Genomic DNA, 25457 nt, shown 5'->3' with positions numbered 1-25457 from the left:
TCACAATAAAAAATAATAATATTTATTACAATAAAATATAAAATATGATTGATTAATTTTTCTAAAAGTATAGTAAAATTAATCAAACATATTTTTAAAATTTTTGTATACCATATTGTCTCACGATTACTAAATGTTTTTCTGGGGTAAATTCTAAAGTAGGTAAATTCTAAAAGAAAATTCTCTCTGTGTTAGAAAAAGTAACTGTTGGAAATAACATTGATTGTGAGTATCATCGATCAGGCAGAGCGAAATGAATCATACAGAGTGCAGCAAATAAGGCACGATCAGTCTAATCTGCGATGTCAGTTACGATTGTGATTGCCACGAGAAAAGACAACGTTCCGCATCATTTATTGATTCAAATACTGTTATATAAACGTCACACAACAATATGCACATATAGTGGATCCTAAAAACATGCGTAGTATACAATATGCATAAAAGAAGTAATCATAATTTTTTATATTTTAGTGAAACAAAAAATGACAAATATCTTAATGTGGATAATAATTTATGCTTGAATAGCGGTGAAAGTGACAGAAAATTTATAATTCTATGATTTTCGGATTGCTTATTAATTGTTCTTTTATATTTTTATTAATTATCTATTTACGAAATATTAAAAGAAATTACAACAAAGATAAATTATTATCTTGGATACAATCAAATAAATACGCGTTGCTTCGTATTCATTTTTGTTATTGGTTCCCATAGAAAAATTATAAAAATTACTATTTACTAGAATATTGTGATTGATCATAAAAGATATATTAAAGTGTAATATTGGAAGACAATAACGCGATTCGCAAACTAGATTCTAAAGAATTCATCGAGCACATATAAGTATCGAGTCGATTAGATGAAATCTGAATCATTTATAGAATAAAAAAAAACAATACAGGTGATTAAAAATTGAGCGCCAACATTCACCGAAGGAAGAGGTTATTATGTTTGAAATAAGATTATGCGTTTTATTGAAATGTTTAATGCTGATGAAGTCAGCTATCGCGATTTCGACAAAGAATCACACCGTTCCGGACAACCTTTTCACGCAGGTAAGAGATTTTTTTCGCTTCATTAAAAAACAATTAAATGTTATTACAAGTAATAGTGCAGTTTATTTGAGTAACTAAAACGTGTAATATAATAATATTACATACTGTATAATAAAATAAAACTATACATAAAACTAAAATGTATGATGCAATGAGGAAGGATGTATAAAGCTTGAAAATTTTATTTTGTTTTTAAATGGATGTATAATATAGTCCAAAATTAAACTTAATTAAGACGAAATATTAAAATTTGACTGTATTATGTTTGTGTTTCTATTGCTATTTCTAAGAATAATAATTATTAATATTAATGAGATTTTCTGTTAATTTTTCATTATTTTGATACATACATACATACATACATACATACATACATACATACATACATACATATATATATATATATATATATATATATATATATATATATATATGACACTTGAATTGAGTTTTATGTGATTTTTCATCAATTTGCAAAAAGATCTTATTTACTTTATTAAATATTTATAATTATTTAATAATATAATAAGACTTGTAAATAAATTTTTAGTAAACTAAATTAATTCAAAGAGTCAGCGTCATTTTGATGTGTCAAGGATAGTTGCATTTGTGCTATATACATATAAAGGAATGTCGACTAAATTGGTATAATAGAATTCAAATTGTATCAATTAACTTTATAGGGCCAATAGTTAAATAAACAATATACGTAACAGCAATCTATTCCAATTTAACTAATAAAAATTTATAGATGTATATATATAATATTGATAGTATATCCATATATATAGCCATATGAATATAGATATCCATTTAAATAGTTATATGTAGAATATGCACATATTCTTATATATCGTGGTAATGTCAATCGAAAGATTATGGTATCCTGTTTTCCAGAATTTGTTTGGGTTAAAAGATATAATCATAATCAAAAAGAATTTCGACAAGATTTTAAGTACAAAAATGTATATAATTTCTATAATCACACACAAACTCATATAAAAGAGAATACTTTAAACATTTGGATTCTTGAAATACAAACATTATTATTGAAATTTTAATTAAAACATACGGATTATTACAAAGTAAATTCGCTTATTTTAAAAAGTTAACTAACAATCGCAAAAAAACTAAATCATGAACTATAACTATCAGCAAAATCGCTTCAAGAATCGAAGAGAGTAACATTTTAATACAACATTTATTAAAAAAGAAACAATTATGAATTCTTATTAAATAATCCTTATTCTGCCTATTCTGCGTTAGTTTCTTTTTAATATAAGAATCATGTTTGATATTTCGCAAGAAAATATAATGAAAAATAATAAGAATAAATATTATAGAAATAAAATTACATAATATTAAACACATTATAAATTAGGAATGGAATTATAAAATATCAAGCTAAAATTATTACAAAACAAGAAATTTTATGCTTATTTTATTTATTTTGACATATGATGTTATTTTTTACGGTAATCTTATTTATATATATTTTTAGATATACTATTTTATTTATCATTAATGATACCGTAGAATTTCTGGCCTAGCTGTCTAACTTATTTTTTTTATATGTTATATTTTATTCAGGATATTCCAGTGCCCGAAAACAACAATCATCTCATTTTAGAAAATCTCCAGCCAGATCAGAATTATTCTGAAAGCGTGACTATAAGAAGTGAAGTCAATGAAGTAGATGAAGTTACATTTGCAAATATGTCCATGAACCCAGAATTTATTGGTAAGATGCAATAAATATATAGAACGTTAATAAAAAATTAACAAAAAATTTACAAGTTGTAAGTATAATGTAAATTCAAGAGAAAGTAAAAATTAAATTTAAAAAATATCAAACCATTTTCTAATAACAAGGATAATATAAAATTCATTCTGTCGAAAAGAAAGAAAAAATGTATACACTGTATGTAAAATAAAGCAAAATTTAGATAACACCATCAATTTCATTATTATTCTTGTTTGTTTTAAATCAGTCGCAAATAATGTACCTCTGATTTGTGAATAATAGGAAATTTTAGATAAGTGTTTGGCACTTTATTGGAAGTTTTTTTAATTATAACTTAGCAATTACTTTTCTAACACAAGACTTGAAACACATACACACACACAAATACACAAGGGTTTTATGTTATTTAATTATTTTAAAAACTTGCATGTTAATTTTGATATATAGGCTTATTTTTTTTCGTTTTTCTTTATTTTCATTGCACGTTAAATTATTATTATTTTTTTTTATTTATCAAAATAATCAACTTAAACATATTAATATGTACCACCTCAAAATCTCTAGGAAAAATTCCGAGCGAGCCAAGAGCATTCGTAGATTTCAATGGATTTCTAAATGGAAAAATCAACATTTCTGTGACATTCAGGTGAAGAATCAAAGTTTTTAGTCTATATCCTTTCTTTCTCTAAAATTTAACATAGACATATAAAAATATTGATTCTGTTAAAAATTTATTAAATATGAACAGGCTAAATTTTACCTTACAGGTGGAATCAACCTAAACATGAAAACAAAGTGATAAAAGGATATTCAGTGCAATGTTGGTTCATCGAGAACCTAAAAAAGATTCAAATCTTTGACGACAAAACTATTTTAACTACAATGGAATGCACAGAACATAATCTAAAACCTAATACAACGTACTATTATCGAGTACGAGCGCATACTAAAGCTGGAGCTGGTCCTTATACGGATTTAATGAACGTATCAACGACGCACGAAAATCCGATACCTCAATTATTGATTACAGTGAATAATACCATTGCAATATGGGATCTGGATTCAAGAACCTACGTCAATCTCTTTACCTTTAATAGCAAATATATTATAACCGATGTTTCTTATTCTGTAGCAGAACATAAAATTTATTGGATCCAGGAGACCAATAATGAGTATGAGTCTACACAAGATTTAATGATAGGGGATATGAATAAAAATAATATTACGAAAATAACTAGATTAAGAAAAAATGCATACTCTCTCTGGATCGATTGGATAGGAAGAAATCTATATTGGATGGAAAATCAGGAGTCAATTTTAAAGCTGGACTTAACAATGTGGCAAAATGGCATAGTCAAATATGATAAGATCTTGAGCAGAGAGAAAAGGCTTGCTTATTTAACTACACAGCCATCTATAGGGTACGCTACCTTTTATTCACTAAAACACTTATGTGTCTTTCGGTTAAGAATTTATAGTATTTTCTAATTTTGCAGTAATATACTATGATTTTGTAATAAAGATATAAAGAATCATAAAATCATTAATTATCATAAAATTGTTATAACTTAAGCTTATTATTTTATTTAACTTCACGTTTAAAATTATGTTTTATAATACACATATATAATAATATATATATTTTCCAGATTTTTATACTGGATAGAAATGTTTGATGCAGAGTCACATATACAGTATGTAATGATGAAATCGGATCTTGACGGAAGAAATGTGCAACCTTTTTTAAAATCCGATATGACCTTTTGTCCATACAATCTATCATTATTAATTTATTATCATATAGAGCTTGACATCACAAATACAGAGGAGCCAATAATATACTGGCTAGATAAACACGAATTATTTGTGGCGAACATTAAAATAAATAAATGCAATTCAATTTCAATCGCTGAAATTGGCACGGAGTTTCTGGGATATTTTATAATTGATGAAACAAACATTTATATAAGTGGATATAATTTAAAAATATCAGATTCTTATCTTTATATTTTAAAAAAGAAGTATGCACTTGTCGACAGTGAAAAAAACGCATCTAAACACGTGCAAATAATAAAAAGCACGGATTACTTTAAACCCATGATATCGTTTGGTAAATCATCCTCCTTACAACCATATCCTCGGAAGGAATGCCTTATATCTGATGAAAAAATTTATAATATTACAATAATAAGAATAACAGCGAACAGTATTGTTTTGAAATTTAATACGACAGAATCGACTCGCAAGCAAAAATGCAAAAACAACATACCAACTCCTAAATATATCATCTACGTAAGCTGTTTGAATAATAACCTTAGTAACAAGTTCGATGAATTCTATATGCAGACATACGAGCGGCATTATGAAATTCAGAATTTAACACCGTTTACAAAATACAAGCTGAAGCTAGCTGTGAGCAATTTTTACTCTGATCAATTATCGACGAACCTGCAATTCAGCTCGGAAGTAATATTGAAAACTAACGTGAGCAAGCTCAATGCACCGGAAAATGTAACGGTTCAGGTTCTGACGCCAACTACAGCGGCAGTTTATTGGATGCTACCCACGAAACTGAATTGTGAGACAGTAACTTATAGAGTATATTGGGAAACAATTAACTCGTGGAAAAGCACGCAACCGATAAAAAAGCCATTTATTAATAATAAAGTTGACAACAAATTTTTTACAATAATTCAATCGTTGCTGCCAAATCAGAAATACTTTGTGTATGTACGTGTGTATCCAGCCAACTACACCAATCTCTATAATGACAGTTCGATCAAAACCGTGTACACGTACTCGGAACCGAACAATATAACTTTGAGCGGAGTTAGCATAAACTATATGAATATTTCGTGGATTCCTAGCGTTAATTTGACGATCCATTACGTACTGGAATACAAAAATGATGTGATGCAAAAGTGGCAAATCGCAGATAGTTTTGAGAAGAATAATGATGAGACAGTAATGTATTATATAGAAAACTTGCTACCGGCAACTTTATACAAGTTTCGTTTGATACTGACATATCCTGAATACGAAAACTTTACATGGCCATCTGATGAGAGATTTATTTTTCAAACACTTGGTAAGCAAATATGATAAAATGTAGATATTTTAATATGATCTGTTTATTATCATACATATAAATGAATTACAGAATTTCAAATATGAAATATTTTTAATGATAAAATTATAAGTAGAAATATTCAAAAAAACCGGAAAATTAAAACTATATTTTTATGTAACAAAGGTGACGATTCGAGAATTCGATCTACCCAATATAATCTAACATTAATGTTAAGCCTTGCTGGTACCGTTATTGTAATCTGCATCTGCTACTTTATTTATTGTTGTAAGTATATTTATACACATTTTTTTAATACAAATTATGATTAATGTAATAAGTGGAGAGATTTTTCAGAAAAACATTAACTTGTTCATTAAAAGAGCAAAATTTAAAATTTGCAATGCATAATATTATTTAAATATATTATAACTTTATAACAGTATACCGACAACGCAAAGAAGATAACGAGCAAGTTTTGACTAGGATTCTACATGAGGTGCCTATCGGAAACGTTCAGCTCAATGCGCTATACAGTCCTGCGTTGCAATATAATCCAAATAAATTTATGCTGACTAAAATCAAACGTGAGCAAATCACACTAACGAAACTGCTTGGCAGCGGCGCATTCGGAATGGTAAATTTTTGGTAACGTCATATTTTAAGTCATTAATGTTTAGATGCAGAAGTAAGAAATGCACATTTCTTAGTAAATCTTACACCAAAAAAATTGTTTTCTTGAAATGCATTAATAAGTCCTCTAAACAGATAAGAATATTTCCAATTTTTAAATTGAGAATATATTTTTAATTTCTTTTGCAACTTCAGCGCCGCAATAAATAAATATAATAAATTAATAATAAATTTAAAATAAAAATTAATAAAATAAAATTATTTAAATTTATAATAAATTTATAAGTTTACAATTAATATTAAAAATAATAACATAATAAGCAAAAATGTGTATTTAACTATGTCAAATACATAAAAAATATTCAATTATATGTGTAACATTTAAATATACATGTAATAAGTAACTATATAAGTAAGTATAGGTCCATTTGTAAGACTGTTTTTTGTTATATCGATTAATAATTTTAATAATACACGGATAAAAAAACATCTCATCAAGTATATATTCTTGCATGTTAAAAATATCTCTTTAGAGAATTTTTCTTGTAAATTAAGAGGATCCTTTTGGCGCCTATTTTAGTAGAAAATATTATAAATATAAGTGGCATGTTCTTAAGATGAGAATACAATTTTTTCGGATATATAAATCAACATTTTAAAAGAGATAGTAATACATTAATTTTTAAGACATACATGTGCACTTCATTTTTTTCGTTGAATTATTTAAAATAAAACGAAATATATATGTATAATGTTATAAGAAATTAAATTATCTTTTCTTGTTTAATAAAAGTTACATTAATTTTCAATATTTCGCAGGTGTATCAAGGGAATGTCAAGGATTTAGAAGAACCGGGATCAGAGACATCCGTTGCCATAAAAATGTTAGAAAGGTGTGCTTCCGTCGAAGAAAAAAAGAAATTCTTGCAAGAAGCTAAGCTTATGAGTCACTTTAGACACGAATATGTGTTAAGATTACTAGCTGTCTGCTTAGACGACGATTCTCCATTACTCGTGTTGGAATTAATGGAAACTGATCTGCAAAAATATTTGAGAGAGTGTCGAATATTACAACCTTCTGATTTACACGCTTTGCGTCTTCATGATTTGCTCGCTATGTGCGAAGATGTTGCGCGCGGCTGTTGCTATTTAGAAGAGCTGCGCTTTGTGCATAGAGATCTCGCGTGCCGAAATTGTTTAGTGTCTGCGAGAGATCGTGAGAATCGTATCGTCAAAATCGGTGATTTTGGACTTGCTAGAGATATTTGCAGGGATGACTATTATCGCAAGGTAGATATAATTAATTAAAAAAGATGAAACTTTTTGAAAGTGTTTTTCTATTGTAGCGTCTTTATATTATTATATTATATCTTTAAGTCAAATAGAATTTAAGAAAAATGAAGACTATGTATATATTTTTATATATATTTCTCCAATATATATGTATATAATGTATAATGCAAAATATTAGTTAACAAAATGTATAATGCAAGATATTAGTTTTTTGCTTAAGAATACTTATTGCAAAAATGGATAATTAGAATAGGAGATTTATCTTTGTTAAAATTTTATTTTAGGAAGGAGAAGGTCTGCTTCCTGTTCGCTGGATGGCACCGGAATCCCTAGCGAACGGAGTATTTACTTCTCAGAGCGATGTTTGGTCATTCGGAGTACTAATGTGGGAGATTACATCATTGGGTGAGCAACCTTACCCTACAAAATCTAATCTCGAAGTGATGAATTACGTACGCGAGGGAGGCAGGTTGCAGATGTCTCTCGACTGTCCATCCTTGTTATATCTATTGATGCAGCGTTGCTGGGGTGTAGCAAATGCCAGACCAAATTTTAAAATTTGTCTGAACAATATTATAGATCTAAGATGCGACATAAAAGACGCAAAATTGCATCCAATATGAATATTATTTAGCCGGCACAATTAATTAATTATATGAACATGTGTATATTAAAGAGAAACGAATTTTTGCACATTTATTTGAAATATTTGAAAATATGTCTGCATTAGACATCTCTATATATGTTTGTAAGTAAATTGGTCATTGTCATTTTATAATCTTATTTTTCAAAGAAACGTAATAAACTATATGTTTACTAGATGTCTTATAACTTGATCGAATGCAGATGCAGCGTGATCTATTACAAAGGGAAATCTTAATATGTAAGAGTGAAAGAGATAGTATTTTGCGATTCGTTGATTAGCTTTAAAGAATTTATCGAATGATATACAAAAAACATATAATATTGGACATTAATATTTTAATTATTGTATTTATTCAATATCATAGCGCAAAAATTACGAGTGCTCTTTAATTATGTAAAGGCTAGTCAATGTTTTATTAGAAAGTGGGAGAATTGTTGCCTTGCTTCGTAAATTCGCCAGTGACCTACAATAGGTGTTATCTCAGAGAGGATATAAATGACTCTTTGAAAAATGGTTCTAATTTATTGGATTATGGCATTGCATGTTTAACTAAAAGTACTAACGAATAATCACGTACTTCTCGTAGGATTTAGGATATATTGCTGTTCTGTTCAGTTTCCAGAAAAAGTACTCTACTGTATATGGTTGTAAGTTTCACTCGAGTAAAAGATTTCTTTATTATAAAAAATTAAATATTTTTACATATGTTAATTTACATGTATAACTGTAAAACTATAAACAAAAAAGTTGATGTTAAAAAAATTTACTTAAATAATTTAAATTGCATAATCAAAGAGCTTGACATTATATAAGCTTGATATTAAAAGCTGAGATATAAAAAAGATGGATAAAGTTTGTTAATATTACATTTAAAATTACCACATGTAAAAATAGATGTTATGTAGTATAAAATTATGCTTTTATAATTATAAATATGGCCGTATACATATATTAAAACGTAACCATAATATAATACATGTATATGTTTTTGAAATTTTTATATTTAAAAATAAGGATTTTTAATATTAATGAATTTTTATTTTCTATATAAAAGTGTTAAAGTAGCATCAAAATTTTTACTCGGGATAGTTTTAGCATAATTCGTTTCACCATTTGACATTAAAATATGAGAAGAGATCAAGTTTTATCTATCAAGAAGTATCAGTTCAAATTGGTGATTATTTTCGATACTTTTGGAAATGACATATGAAGATAGATAAAATTACTATAAAATTTTTTGTTTTTTTAATATCCATTCTCGATATTCTATAATTTTTATTTTAAATTTATAATACACAACTAGAAACATGAAGATGAATTAATGTATAGTGTATTAAATACTTAATTAACTTTCTTACCGATAAATTCTTACCGATTTCATTATTTACAGTCATTTTCAGAATAATCTTGGACACAGATTCGTTGTTTGGTGACATTTAGTAATCCTTGATCTAGAAGTTGATTTAAAATGTTCTATTGATATACATTGTATAGCTTGGAAATGTGATCTATCTCGTTGGATCGCTTGAAAATATTTCAAAATAAATATTACATGTAATGGTTTGCATTATCTTTAATAAAAAATGAGATGTTAATTTTTAAAGTCAATAATTCGCTTACAATACCTTATAATTATATAATATATGTATAATGTTCTATATTACTATTAACACATTTGCATAAGAAAAATTTTAAACTTTACCATATATTTCGTTTACTAACACTGAAAAATAATAAAATAATTCAACTTCTTTTTTTATAAATGCGTTTATTATCACTCACAGTTTTAACAATGTTTATATTTCAACAATAAATGTTTTTATTATCATTTTTTTCCTCGTCATAGAAATTTTATAACTTTCTGTGTGCGTGCGCGCACGCGTGTGTGTGTGTGTGAGTGTGTGTGTAATATCTTGTTAAATTTCTTTTTCTATTGTTATATTTTTAACGCAAACAAATTTTGAAGAGCACGATATCATAAACTTTGTATCCCGTGAGAGAAAATATGTACCTAATATGTGTGTATATTAAAGTATACATATACATTAAGTGATAAATAGTATATAAATTCGCACATATAGCGAGTGATAGCTGTTGCGCATATTTATTGATTTATTGATTCAGATTGATTGAGCCAATTCGAAGATTCATTGTATTAATCTTTTACTTCGATACTTAGTAATTGTTTTGTTACAATTTATTTTAACTCTAAAATTTTGATTTTTTAATATTGTATTGAATAAAAAATAATTTGCCTTTTTCACTGTAAGTTCTATACAAAAATTTATAAATATAAATAGATATTTACAGATAAATAAAAATGTATAAAAAATTACAGAAAATTCATGAATAAATAAATCAAAGTGTCATATACATATGTATGTGTTTATCAATGTAACATTGAGTAAACGGACTCATTAATGTTACAATTTTTTATTTTTATATATAACAATTTTGAACATGACAACAAAAAAAATATATATTAGGTTTAAATTTTAATATCGCGTTTTAACTACGTTTAATTGGATAAATTTATTATCTTAAAAAATTAGAAACAACTTAAACATTTGTAAATTCGTGTATTTGCGCAAAATTAAAAAAATTTAAAAAGAAATAAAAAAATCAATTTTAAGCTATAAACAATGACAGATTTCTTTATATTTTGACATGAGAAATAACTGTAATAAATTTGAAAAAATCGGCGTCCAATTTTCTCCGAGGTTTACTTGTGAGAAGCGTTATAGAAGACGTAAAATTGCATGCAATAAACATTATCTAGTCGACACATTTAATTAATTATTTGTACATGTGCATATGAAGAAGAAACGAGTTTTTGCACATCTATTTGAGAATAGATGTCTGTATTATACGTGAATTGCACATTGTTATTTCATAGTATTATTTAAAAAAAAGAACGTAATAAACTATAATATATTTATTAGAAGTTTTATAACTTGATCATGTGCATCGTGATCTGTTACAAAAGGAAATATGTAAGAGTGAAAGATAATAACTTGCGATTCGTAGATTAGCTTTAAACAATTTACCGAATATATATAAAGATTTATATAAAGATATATATAAAGATTTAATTTATTGGATATTAATGTTTTAATCTTTGTCTTATTAATTCAGAGTATACATGGCGCGAAAATCACGAGCGCTTTTTAATTATGTAAGGGCTAGTCAATGCTTTATTAGAAAATGATTATGTGTTACCTCAGAGAAGATTCAAACGACTCTTTGAAAAACGATTCCAATTTATCTTATTATAGCGTGACACATGTACGTATAATATATAACTAAAAGTACTATAATATTAATAAGCTGTCACGTACTTCTCGAAGGATCCAAGGTATATTGCAGCTCCGCTGTGTTCGGATCTAAACTTTAGTCAAGTATAAGATATTGTTATTAAAGAAAATTCAATGTTTTTACAAATGTTAATTTACATGTATAATTGTAAAACTGTACAAAAAAGACGTTAAAAAAATTTACTCAAATAAAAACTGCATAAGCAAAAAACTTGATACAAAAAAAAGATGTATGTATAAAGTTTGTTAATATTACATTTAAAATTGCCACATTTATAAATAGATGTTATGTAGTATAAAATTATGCTTTTATAATTATAAATGTGGCCGTATACGTATATTAAAACGTACCCCAAATATGTTTTTGAAACTTTTATATTTAAAAATAAAGATTTTTAAAATCAAACAATCAATAATAGACCAACTTGCGAGCCAAATAATCAAGATGTTAACAGATTCTTTATTAAGGAATAAATTAAGTTTATTAAAAAAACATGTAAACGTTTCGACAGTACAACTGTCTTTTTCAATACAAACTAAAATTAAAACGATGATATTTGTAATGTAGATGATAGCGACGCATTATAAGGCCAGCGTGAAATAAAATTAATAATATCAAAATTAAGATAAGGCTCGTGTATAATTAAAATCAAACAATCAATAATAGGCCAACTTGCGAGCCGAATAATCAAGATATTAACAGATTCTTTATTAAGGAATAAATTAAGTTTATTAAAAAAACATGTAAACGTTTCGACAGTACAACTGTCTTTTTCAATACAAACTAAAATTAGATTTTTAATATTAATGAGTCTTCATTTTCTATAAAATTGTTAAATTAGCATCAATACTTTTAGTAAAGCACATAATATTTTTAATGTTTCTAACATAATAATTTTCTTCTATGGTATTCGATCGATTTTTATGAGACTCTCGACTATGAGTGATCGATAAAAACGATAGAATAAAAAAACAAATAATATAATATTTATAATTATTATTAATTAATTATATTATTTATAAATTATATAATTATAAAATATTAAATTATAATTATAAAGTATTTTAATAAACTTGCTTTCTTGGAGTGTAAAAATTCCTAGATTTATTATGGATAATATAGATATTATTTTTATGCTTTTGATGTAGTAAACTTATTTACTACATCAATTATTTACTACATCATTATTGATGTAGTAAACTTATTCTTAATAGTATATGTTTTCATAAATTAATTATCTTGCAATCATATTTAGAGATTGAAGCTACTATAGATCGACATAAATAGAATACCTACAAGCAAACACAACTTGCCAATTATTTATTGCATTAATTATACTTTGGGACAATATTTGTCAGCATTTTTAATTTAAACATTTGACCATTAATTATAAGAGCATTTTATCATTTGCATGTATTTAAAAAAATCACTTAATGAATTACTGTTTCGTTTAAAGAATGGTCTATGATATATGTGAGGCTGTATATAATTTTAAATAAGGTATACATTATGCACTTCTTTTACTTTTTTCACGAAGATTGTAAATATAAACATTTTTTTATTTTAAATGTAAAGCAGTGCAATTAAAAAATTAAAACTCTCTGTGAACAGATTCCACGAATAATTATATTATATTTTCTCTGATTAATATTTATCACAATATAAAATAATAATATCTATTACATTAAAATATAAAATATGTTTGATTAATTTTACTAAAAGTAAAGTAAAATTAATCAAGCATATTTTTCATATTCTTTCCATACCATATTGTCTCACGATTTCCATGATTTTCAAAGTAAATTATAAGAAAAAATTCTCTGTGTTGGAATAAGTAACTGTTGGAGTAACACTGATTGTAAGTATCGTCGATCAAGCAGTGAGAAATGAATCATAAACAAAGCGCAGCAAATAAAGCATGATCAGATCAGTCTAGTCTGCGAAGTCAGTTACGATTGTGATTGCCACGAGAAAAGACAACGTTGCGCGTCAATTGATTCAAATACTGTCATATAAACGTCACACAACAATATGCACATATAGTGGATCCTAAAAGCATGCGTAGTATATAATATGCATACAAATGTAATCATAATTTTGTATATTTTAGTGAAACAAAAAATATGACAAATATCAACGTGGATAATATTATATGCTTAAATAGCGGTGAAAGTGACAGAAAATTTATAATTCTATAATTTTCGGATTGCTTATAAATTGTTCGATTATATTTTTATTGATTATCTTTTTACGAAATATTAAAAGAAATTACAACAAAGATATATTATTATTTTCGATAGAATCAAGTAAATACGTGTCGTTTCGTATTTATTTTTGTTATTGGTTCCCATAGAAAAATTATAAAAATTACTATTTACTAGAATATTGTGATTAATCATAAAAAGATATATTAAAATGTAATATTGGAAGACAATAACGCGATTCGCAAACTAGATTCTAAAGAATTCCATCAAGCACATAATAAAGTATCGATTCGATTAGATCAAATCTGAATCATCCATAGAATAAAAAAAATACAATACTGGTGATTAAAAATTGAGCGCCAACATTCACCAAAGGAAGATATTATTATGTTTAAGATGAGATTATGCGTTTTATTGAAAAGTTTAATGCTGGTGAAAGCAGCTATCGCAATTTTGACAAAGAATAATACCGTTCCGGAAAACCTTTTCACGCAGGTAAGAGATTTTTTTCGCTTCATTAAAAAACAATTAAATGTTATTACAAGTAATAGTGCAGTTTATTTGAGTAACTAAAACGTGTAATATAATAATATTACATACTGTATAATAAAATAAAACTATACATAAAACTAAAATGTATGATGCAATGAGGAAGGATGTATAAAGCTTGAAAATTTTATTTTGTTTTTAAATGGATGTATAATATAGTCCAAAATTAAACTTAATTAACCTTAATAAACATAACTGACGGATTATTAAAAAGTAACCTCGTTTATTTTGAAAAGTTAAAACTAACGATTGCAAAAAAACTAATCATTAGCTATAACTATCAGCAAAATAGCTTCAGGAATCGAAAAGAGTAACATTTTCATATATCATTTATTAAAAAAAAAACGATTATTAATTCTTATTAAATAATCCTTATTCTGTCTATTCTGCGCGACATTCTTTTTAATATAAGAATAATGTTTGATATTTCGCAAGAAAATATGTTGAAAAATAATAGGAATAAATATTTTTAAAATGAAATTACATAATATTTAACACATTATAAATGAGAAATGGAATTATAAATAAAAATATCAAGCTAATATTATTAAAAACAAAAAATGTTATGTTCATTTTAGTTATTTCGACATATATATGTTATTTTTTATGAAAATCTTATTTATATATATTTTTATATATACGACTATTTTATTTATCATTAAAGATACCGTGGAATTTCTGGCCTAGTTGCCTTACTTATTTTTTTTATATGTTATATTTTATTCAGGATATTCCAGTGCCCAAAAACAACAATCATCTCATTTTACAAAATCTCCAGCCGGATCAGAATTATTCTGAAAGCGTGACTATAAGAAGTGAAGTCCATGAAGTAGATGAAGTTACATTTGCAAATATGTCCATGAACCCAGAATCTATTGGTAAGATGCAATGAATATATAAAATGTTAATAAAAAATTTACAAAAAATTTACAAGTTGTAAGCACAATGTAAATTCAAGAGGGAGTAAAAATTATAAAAAATATATATTAAACCATTTTCTAATAACAAGGATAATATAATATTCATTCCGTCGAAAAGAGAGAAAAAATGTATAAACTGTATGTAAAATAAAGCACAATTTAGATAACACCATCAATTTCATTATTTTTTTGTTTGTTTTAATCTGTCGCAAATAATATACTACTGACTTGTGAAGAAGTAGGAAATTTTAGAAAAGGATTTGGCACTTTATTGGAAGGTTTTTCGATTATAACTTAGCAATTACTTTTCTAACATAAGTCTTGAAACACATACACACACACACATACACAGAGGTTTTATGTCATTTCATTATTTTAAAAACTTGCGATGTTAATTTTGTAATATATGTTTATTTTTCTCTTTTTTCTTTATTTTCATTGCACGTTATATTATTATTTTTTTTTTTAATTTACCGAGATAATCAACTTAAACATATTAATATGTACTATCTTAAAATCTCTAGGAATAATTCCGAGCGAGCCAAGAGCATTCGTAGAGTTCAATGGATTTCTAAATGAAAAATTCAACATTTCTGTGACATTCAGGTGAAGAATCAAAGTTTACAGTCTATATCCTTTTTTTCTCTAAAATTTAACATAGACATATAAAAATATTGATTCTGTTAAAAATTTATTAAATATGAAAAGGCTAAATATTATCTTACAGGTGGAATCAACCTAAACATGAAAACAAAGTGATACAAGGATATTCAGTGCAATGTTGGTTCATCGAGAACCTAAAAAAGATTCAAATCTTTGACGACAAAATTATTTTAACTACAATGGAATGCACAGAACATAATCTAAAACCTAATACAACGTACTATTATCGAGTACGAGCGCATACTAAAGCTGGTGCTGGTCCTTATACGGATTTAATGAACGTATCAACGACGCACGAAAATCCGATACCTCAATTATTGATTACAGTGAATAATACCATTGCAATATGGGATCTGGATTCAAGAACCTACGTCAATCTCTTTACCTTTAATAGCAAATATATTATAACCGATGTTTCTTATTCTGTAGCAGAACATAAAGTTTATTGGATCCAGGAGACCTATGAGTATGCTTATATAAAAGATTTAATGATATGGGATATGAATACAAATAATATTACAAAAATAACTAGCCTTAAAACAAGTTCACACAATCTCTGCATCGATTGGATAGGAAGAAATCTATATTGGATGGAAGATGACGACTCAGCGAAATCCATTATAAAGCTGGACTTAACAATGTGGCAAAATGGCATAATCAAATATGATAAGATCTTGAGCAGTGTCGCTGCTCATTTAACTATACAGCCGTCTGTGGGGTACGTTAACTTTTATTCACTTGAAAAAATAAACACTTTTGTGTCTTTCACTTAAGAATTTATATTATTTTCTAATTTTGCAATAATATACTATGATTTTGTAATAAAGATATAAAGAATCATAAAATCATTAATTATCATAAAATTGTAAGAAGTTAAGTTTAAAATTTTTTTAACTTTACGTTTAAAATTCCGTTTTATAATACACATATATAATAATATATATATTTTCCAGATTTTTATACTGGATAGAAATCTTAGATGCAGAGTCATATAAACAGTATGTAATAATGAAATCGGATCTTGACGGAAGAAATGTGCAATCTTTATTAAAAACCGATATGACCTTTTGTCCATACAAATTATCATTATTCAAAATTTATTATAGAATAAAGCTTGACATCACAAATACAGAGGAGCCAATAATATACTGGCTAGATAAACACGAATTAATTGTGGCGAACATTAAAATAAATAAATGCAATTCAATTTCAATCGCTGCAATTGGCACGGAGTTTCTGCAATATATTAAAATTGATAAAACAAACATTTATATAATTATAGTTAATGAAAATGAACTCATTTTTCATATTTATATTTTAAAAAAGAAGTATGCATTTGTCGACAGTGAAAAGAACGCATTTAAACACGTGAAAATAATAAAAAGCACGGATGACTTTTCTCCCATAATATCGTTTGGTAAATCATCCTTCTTACAACCATATCCTCGGAAGGAATGCCTTATATCTGATGAAAAAATTTATAATATTACAATAATAAAAATAACAGCGAACAGTATTGTTTTGAAATTTAATACGACAGAATCGACTCGCAAGCAAAAATGCAAAAACAACATACCAACTCCTAAATATATCATCTACGTAAGCTGTTTGAATAATAACCTTAGTAACAAGTTCGATGAATTCTATATGCAGACATACGAGCGGCATTATGAAATTCAGAATTTAACACCGTTTACAAAATACAAGCTGAAGCTAGCTGTGAGCAATTTTTACTCTGATCAATTATCGACGAACCTGCAATTCAGCTCGGAAGTAATATTGAAAACTAACGTGAGCAAGCTCAATACACCGGAAAATGTAACGGTTCAGGTTCTGACGCCAACTATAGCGGCAGTTTATTGGATGCCACCAAATCAGAACTGTGCGCCAGCAACTTATAGAGTATATTGGGAAACAATTAACTCGTGGAAAAGCACGCAACCGATAAAAAAGCCATTTATTAATAATAAAGTTGACAACAAATTTTTTACAATAATTCAATCGTTGCTGCCAAATCAGAAATACTTTGTGTATGTACGTGTGTATCCAGCCAACTACACCAATCTCTATAATGACAGTTCGATCAAAACCGTGTACACGTACTCGGAACCGAACAATATTACTTTTAGCGGAGCTAGCATAAACAATATGAATATTTCGTGGATTCCTAGCGTTAATCTGACGATACATTACATACTGGAATACAAAAATGATGTGATGCAAAAGTGGCAAATCGCAGATAATTTCGAGACAAATAATGAGACAGTAATGTATTATATAGAAAACTTGCTACCGGCAACTTTATACAAGTTTCGTTTGATACTGACATATCCTGAGTACGAGAACTTTACATGGCCATCTGATGAAAGATTTATTTTTGAAACACTTGGTAAGCAAAAATGATAATATGTAGATATTTTAATATGATCTGTTTATTTTACATACATATAAATGAATTACATAGTTTTAAGAATGAAATATTTTTAATGATAAAATTATAAGTAGAAATATTCAAATTAGACAAAAAAATTAAAACTATATTTTTATGTAACAAAGGTGACGATTTGATAATTCGAACTACACAATATAATCTAACATTAATGTTAAGCCTTGCTGTTACCGTTATTGTAATCTGCATCTGCTACTTTATTTATTGTTGTAAGTATATTTGATACACATTTTTTAAATTACAAATTATGATTAATGTAATAAGTGGAGAGATTTTTCAGAAAAACATTAACTTGTTCATTAAAAGATCAAAATTTAAAATTTGCAATGCATAATATTATTTAAATATATTATAACTTTATAACAGTATACCGACAACGCAAAGAAGATAACGAGCAAGTTTTGACTAGGATTCTACATGAGGTGCCTATCGGAAACGTTCAGCTCAATGCGCTATACAGTCCTGCGTTGCAATATAATCCAAATAAATTTATGCTGACTAAAATCAAACGTGAGCAAATCACACTAACGAAACTCCTTGGCAGCGGCGCATTCGGATTGGTAAATTTTTCGTAACGTCATATATTAAGTCATTAATGTTTTGATGTAGAAATGAGAAATACACATTTCTTAGTAAATCTTACACCGAAAAAATTGTTTTCTTGAAATGCATTAATAAGTCCTCTTAATAGATAAGAATATTTCCATTTTTTAAATTGAGAATATTTTTTCAATTTCTTTTGCAACTTCAGCGCCGCAATAAATAAATATAATAAATTAATAATAAATTTAAAATAAAAATTAATAAAATAAAATTATTTGAATTTATAATAAATTTATAAGTTTACAATTAATATTAAAAATAATAACATAATAAGCAAAATGTGTATTTAACTATGTCAAATACAAAAAAAATATTCAATTATATGTGTAACATTTAAATATACATGTTATAAGTAACAAATGTCCATTTGTAAGACTGTTTTTTGTTATATCGATTAATAATTTTAATAATACACGGATAACAATACATCTCATCAAGTATATATTCTTGCATGTTAAGAATATCTCTTTAGAGGATTTTTCTTCTAAATTAAGAGGATCCTTTTGGCGTTTATTTTAGTAGAAAATATTATAAATATAAGTGGCATGTACTTAAGATGAGAATACAATTTTTTCGGATATATAAATCAACATTTTAAAAGAGATAGTAATACATTAATTTTTAAGACATACATATGCACTTCATTTTTTTCGTTGAATTATTTAAAATAAAACGAAATATATATGTATAATGTTATAAGAAATTAAATTATCTTTTCTTGTTTAATAAAAGTTACTTTAATTTTCAATATTTCGCAGGTGTACCAAGGGAATGTCAAGGATTTAGAAGAACCGGGATCAGAGACATCCGTTGCCATAAAAATGTTAGAAAGGTGTGCTTCCGTCGAAGAAAAAAAGAAATTCTTGCAAGAAGCTAAGCTTATGAGTCACTTTAGACACGAACATGTGTTAAGATTACTAGCTGTCTGCTTAGACGACGATTCTCCATTACTCGTGTTGGAATTAATGGAAACTGATCTGCAAAAATATTTGAGAGAGTGTCGAATATTACAACCTTCTGATTTACACGCTTTGCGTCTTCATGATTTGCTCGCTATGTGCGAAGATGTTGCGCGCGGCTGTTGCTATTTAGAAGAGCTGCGCTTTGTGCATAGAGATCTCGCGTGCCGAAATTGTTTAGTGTCTGCGAGAGATCGTGAGAATCGTATCGTCAAAATCGGTGATTTTGGACTTGCTAGAGATATTTGCAGGGATGACTATTATCGCAAGGTAGATATAATTAATTAAAAAAGATGAAACTTTTTAAAAGTGTTTTTCTATTGTAGCGTCTTTATATGATTATATTATATCTTTAAGTCAAATACATTGCAAAAAATGGGCGTGTTCGATGTGTGTTCAATGTGTGTAGAAATAAGACATAACACACTTTGCTCACGTGTACTGAACGGCTGCTGTGTTGATACTACACATTTTGAATTGAATATTCGTTTTACAATACACGTAAATGTGTAGTTTTAATATGGTTAGGTGTTATACACACTTCTCGATTACAACTCGTTAACAACACGTTAATTCAAACACACTTAAAGCGTTGATATAATACAGAAAGTACTATGTTACACATATTGTACGGTACAACACACGTTGATAATAACGCACGAGCGAAACTAACACGGAAAAAAGAAACACATTTATAAGTGTGTAAAAAAAATTAATTGAAAAAAAATACAAAGAACTAAAGAAAATATATAATGACTAACTCTGTAATGGGTGACTATTATAACTATGTAATAAAAATGTATAATATATAAGCTAACTAATATATAGACCTATCTATATAACATGCTACCTAACTAAAATATATATATGTAAACACAACTCTATACAAATATATGTATAACAAAATATTATAATTTATAAAATCATTAATAATTGATCAGATCAGTATTAAAAGTTTGTATTTTGTGTTTAAATTCGTATAAAAGAAATAAAAATTTAATATAAACATATAAATAAATTAATCCTACGGTTGCCGAAACCGTCATGGGTTTGCTGGCTACATATTATATTTGGGACACAGCGTATCCATTGGCGTACGTTAATGTAATGGGTTTTATTGACCATAAGATACTTGGAACCGACATTAAAAATCACACGATCCACAAATTCATACGAAAAATGAATCAAAAAAATTAGAAATCCCGCTGTAAAACAATTTTAGGGGTGTTCGACGGCTGTAGAAGTAACGCGCAAAATGTTGCATTATGTGTATATATATATATATATATATATATATATATATATATATATATATAAGAACTCCCCCAGATAACACCCCTACAATTTTGGCGGCAATTATCCAACACGAACACGCGTAAAACGTGTAAAAACAACACGCATAGATGCATACATACAACACACGTGTGTTCTTATTTTACACACGATGATACGTGTAAAAAGTGTCTACAGAATAACACGCTTAAAATGTGTAAAAGTAACACACTTGTTTTTGCAGTGTAGAATTTAAGAAAAATGAAGACCATGTATATATTTTTATATATATTTCTCTAATATATATGTATATAATGTATAATGCAAAATATTAGTGAACAAAATGTATAATGCAAAATATTAGTTTTTTGCTTAAGAATACTTACTGCAAAAATGGATAATTAGAATAGGAGATTTATCTTTGTTAAAATTTTATTTTAGGAAGGAGAAGGTCTGCTTCCTGTTCGCTGGATGGCACCGGAATCCCTAGCGAACGGAATATTTACTTCTCAGAGCGATGTTTGGTCATTCGGAGTACTAATGTGGGAGATTACATCATTGGGTGAGCAACCTTACTCTACAAAATCTAATCTCGAAGTGATGAATTACGTACGCGAGGGAGGCAGGTTGCAGATGTCTCTCGACTGTCCATCCTTGTTATATCTATTGATGCAGCATTGCTGGGGTGTAGCAAATGCCAGACCAAATTTTAAAATTTGTCTGAACAATATTATAGATCTAAGAAGCGACATAAAAGACGCAAAATTGCATCCAATATGAATATTATTTAGCCGGCACAATTAATTAATTATTTGAACATGTGTATATTAAAGAAAAACGAATTTTTGCACATTTATTTGAAATATTTGAAAATAAGTCTGTACTAGACATCTCTATGTATGTTTGTAAGTAAATTGGTCATTGTCATTTTATAATCTTATTTTTCAAAGAAACGTAATAAACTATATGTTTACTAGAAGTTTTATAACTTGATCGAATGCAGATGCATCGTGAACTATTACAAAGGGAAATCTTAATATGTAAGAGTGAAAGAGATAGTATTTTGCGATTCGTTGATTAGCTTTAAAGAATTTATCGAATGATATACAAAAAACATCTAATATTGGACATTAAAATTTTAATTATTGCATTTATTCAGTACCATAGCGCGAAAATTACAAGTGCTCTTTAATTATGTAAAGGCTAGTCAATGTTTTATGAGAAAGTGGGAGAATTGTTGCCTTGCTTCGTAAATTCGCCAGTGACCTACAATAGGTGTTATCTCAGAGAGGATATAAATGACTCTTTGAAAAATGGTTCTAATTTATTGCATTATGGCATTGCATGTTTAACTAAAAGTACTAACGAATAATCACGTACTTCTCGTAGAATTTAGGATATATTGCAGTTCTGTCCAGTTTCCAGAAAAAGTACTCTACTATATATGGTCGTAAGTTTCACTCGAGTAAAAGATTTCTTTATTATAAAAAATTAAATATTTTTACATATGTTAATTTACATGTATAACTGTAAAACTATAAACTAAAAATTTGATGTTAAAAAAATTTACTTAAATAATTTAAATTGCATAATCAAAGAGCTTGACATTATATAAGCTTGATATTAAAAGCTGAGATATAAAAAAGATGTATAAAGTTTGTTAATATTACATTTAAAATTGCCACATTTATAAATAGATGTTATGTAGTATAAAATTATGCTTTTATAATTATAAATGTGGCCGTATACGTATATTAAAACGTAGTCCAAATATGTTTTTGAAACTTTTATATTTAAAAATAAAGATTTTTAATATTAATGAGTCTTCATTTTCTATAAAATTGTTAAATTAGCATCAATACTTTTAGTAAAGCACATAATATTTTTAATGTTTCTAACATAATAATTTTCTTCTATGGTATTCGATCGATTTTTACGAGACTCTTGACTATGAGTGATCGATAAAAACGATAGAATAAAAAAACAAATAATATAATATTTATAATTATTATTAATTAATTATATTATTTATAAATTATATAATTATAAAATATTAAATTATAATTATAAAGTATTTTAATAAACATGCTTTATTGGAGTGTAAAAATTCCTAGATTTATTATGAATAATATAGATATTATTTTTATGTTTTCGATGTAGTAAATTTACTTCTTAATAGTATATGTTTGCATAAATTAATTTATCTTGCAATCCTAGAGAATCCTAGAGAATCTTTAGAGAATAAAGCTACTATAGATCGACATGAATAGAATACCTACAAGCAAACACAACTTGCCAATTATTTATTGCATTAATTATACTTCGAAACAATATTTGTAAGCATTTAATTTAAACATATGACCATTAATTAAGAGCATTTAATGATCATTTCCATGTATTAAAAAATCACTTAATGAATTACGGTTTCCTTTAAAGCTTTAAAGAATGGTCTATGATATATGTGAAGCTATATATAATTTTAAATAGGGTATACATTATGCATTTTTTTATTTTTTTCACGAAGATTGTAAATATAAACATTTTTTAATTTTAAATGTAAAGCAGTGCAATTAAAAAATTAAAACTCTCTGTGAACAGTTTCCACGAATAATTATATTATATTTTCTCTGATTAATATTTATCACAATATAAAATAATAATATCTATTACATTAAAATATAAAATATGTTTGATTAATTTTACTAAAAGTAAAGTAAAATTAATCAAGCATATTTTTCAAATTCTTTCCATACCATATTGTCTCACGATTACCATGATTTTCAAAGTAAATTATAAGAAAATATTCTCTGTGTTGGAATAAGTAACTGTTGGAGTAACACTGATTGTAAGTATCGTCGATCATGCAGTGAGAAATGAATCATAAACAAAGCGCAGCAAATAAAGCATGATCAGATCAGTCTAGTCTGCGAAGTCAGTTACGATTGTGATTGCCACGAAAAAAGACAACGTTGCGCGTCAATTGATTCAAATACTGTCATATAAACGTCACGCAACAATATGCACATATAGTGGATCCTAAAAGCATGCGTAGTATATAATATGCATACAAATGTAATCATAATTTTGTATATTTTAGTGAAACAAAAAATATGACAAATATCAACGTGGATAATATTATATGCTTACCCATACGGCACAAAAATACTGCAGCAATGATGATTGCAGAAATATTTCTTTGCAAGATTGCAAGATTGCAGAAATGTTGCAAAATGTTGCTGCAACATTGCTGCAATATTGCAGCAACGGTAAAATGTCCGCTTTCAGCAATATTGCAATACAATATTGCAGCAATATTGCAATGTAATATATATATTATAATGCTTTGTAATGACATAATAATTGGTATTTTTACATTCTAACAATCTATTGTCCTATCTACACCTAATAACACTGAAAAAACAATTTTGTTGACATAACCAAAGTTTGGTAAACCGTTCCAAATAATTTGGTTAATATATATGATTAACCAAATATTTTATTGTTCCAACTAAAATAAAATAAAAAACATTTCAAAAACGTGTATAGTAACTATATATATATATACATATATATATATATATGTGTGTGTGTGTGTGTGTGTGTGTGTGTGTGTGTGTGCGCGCGCGCGTATGTGGGTGTGTAAGTTGATAATAATTCCTTATTTTAATATTTTATAATTCACAAGCGGTCACCACCCATCCAAGTATTAACCGTGTCAAACGCTGCTTAACCTTCAGTGATCGGACGAGAACTGGTGCTGTTGTTGAAGCTATTTAAGTTGTTTATTATGCCAATTTGAGTAACAATTTTTACAAAACTAATAAACAAGTTTTTACATGTATGACTGTTGGCAATATTTTATAATTTAAAATACTTGTATATAATACGTTTTTTTATGAAGGTATTATAATTTGCACATACATTATATTATACATATATGCAATTAATAAACTGATTTTTTGAAAATATTTTTTAATAATATTCAAATTTTATATATATATATATAATTTTACAATGTTGCTGCAACATCATTATCGCATTATTGCAGCAACGTTCCATATTTATATTTCAATAATGTTGCT

General features: G+C 26.8%; 1 protein-coding gene and 1 long non-coding RNA gene across 2 annotated transcripts in view; one reads left to right on the top strand and one right to left on the bottom strand.

Moving 5' to 3' along the window:
• Positions 1 to 25457, bottom strand: part of LOC145945592 (uncharacterized) — a 290305-nt gene that overhangs the window by 84514 nt on the left and 180334 nt on the right. The window lies entirely within an intron of this gene.
• On the top strand, positions 283 to 22830 carry LOC145945532 (uncharacterized). Its single transcript, XM_083054590.1, is given in 18 exon segments — positions 283 to 1058; positions 2649 to 2799; positions 3367 to 3448; positions 3570 to 4223; positions 4452 to 5890; positions 6056 to 6157; positions 6313 to 6506; positions 7322 to 7792; positions 8080 to 8432; positions 14311 to 14455; positions 15237 to 15387; positions 15954 to 16035; positions 16157 to 16810; positions 17046 to 18481; positions 18649 to 18750; positions 18908 to 19101; positions 19903 to 20373; positions 21817 to 22830. Coding segments are annotated over 18 exon segments (7128 nt in total). The 5' UTR covers positions 283 to 950; the 3' UTR covers positions 22156 to 22830.

The sequence above is a fragment of the Prenolepis imparis genome, unplaced genomic scaffold (assembly GCF_030444845.1).
Source record: "Prenolepis imparis isolate NDT839.2.m4 unplaced genomic scaffold, iyPreImpa1.0 SCAF_14, whole genome shotgun sequence".
NCBI classification, from domain to species: Eukaryota; Metazoa; Arthropoda; class Insecta; order Hymenoptera; family Formicidae; genus Prenolepis; species Prenolepis imparis.
Note: the sequence above shows the minus strand (reverse complement) of the source record. Positions and strands in the feature narration are given on the sequence as shown.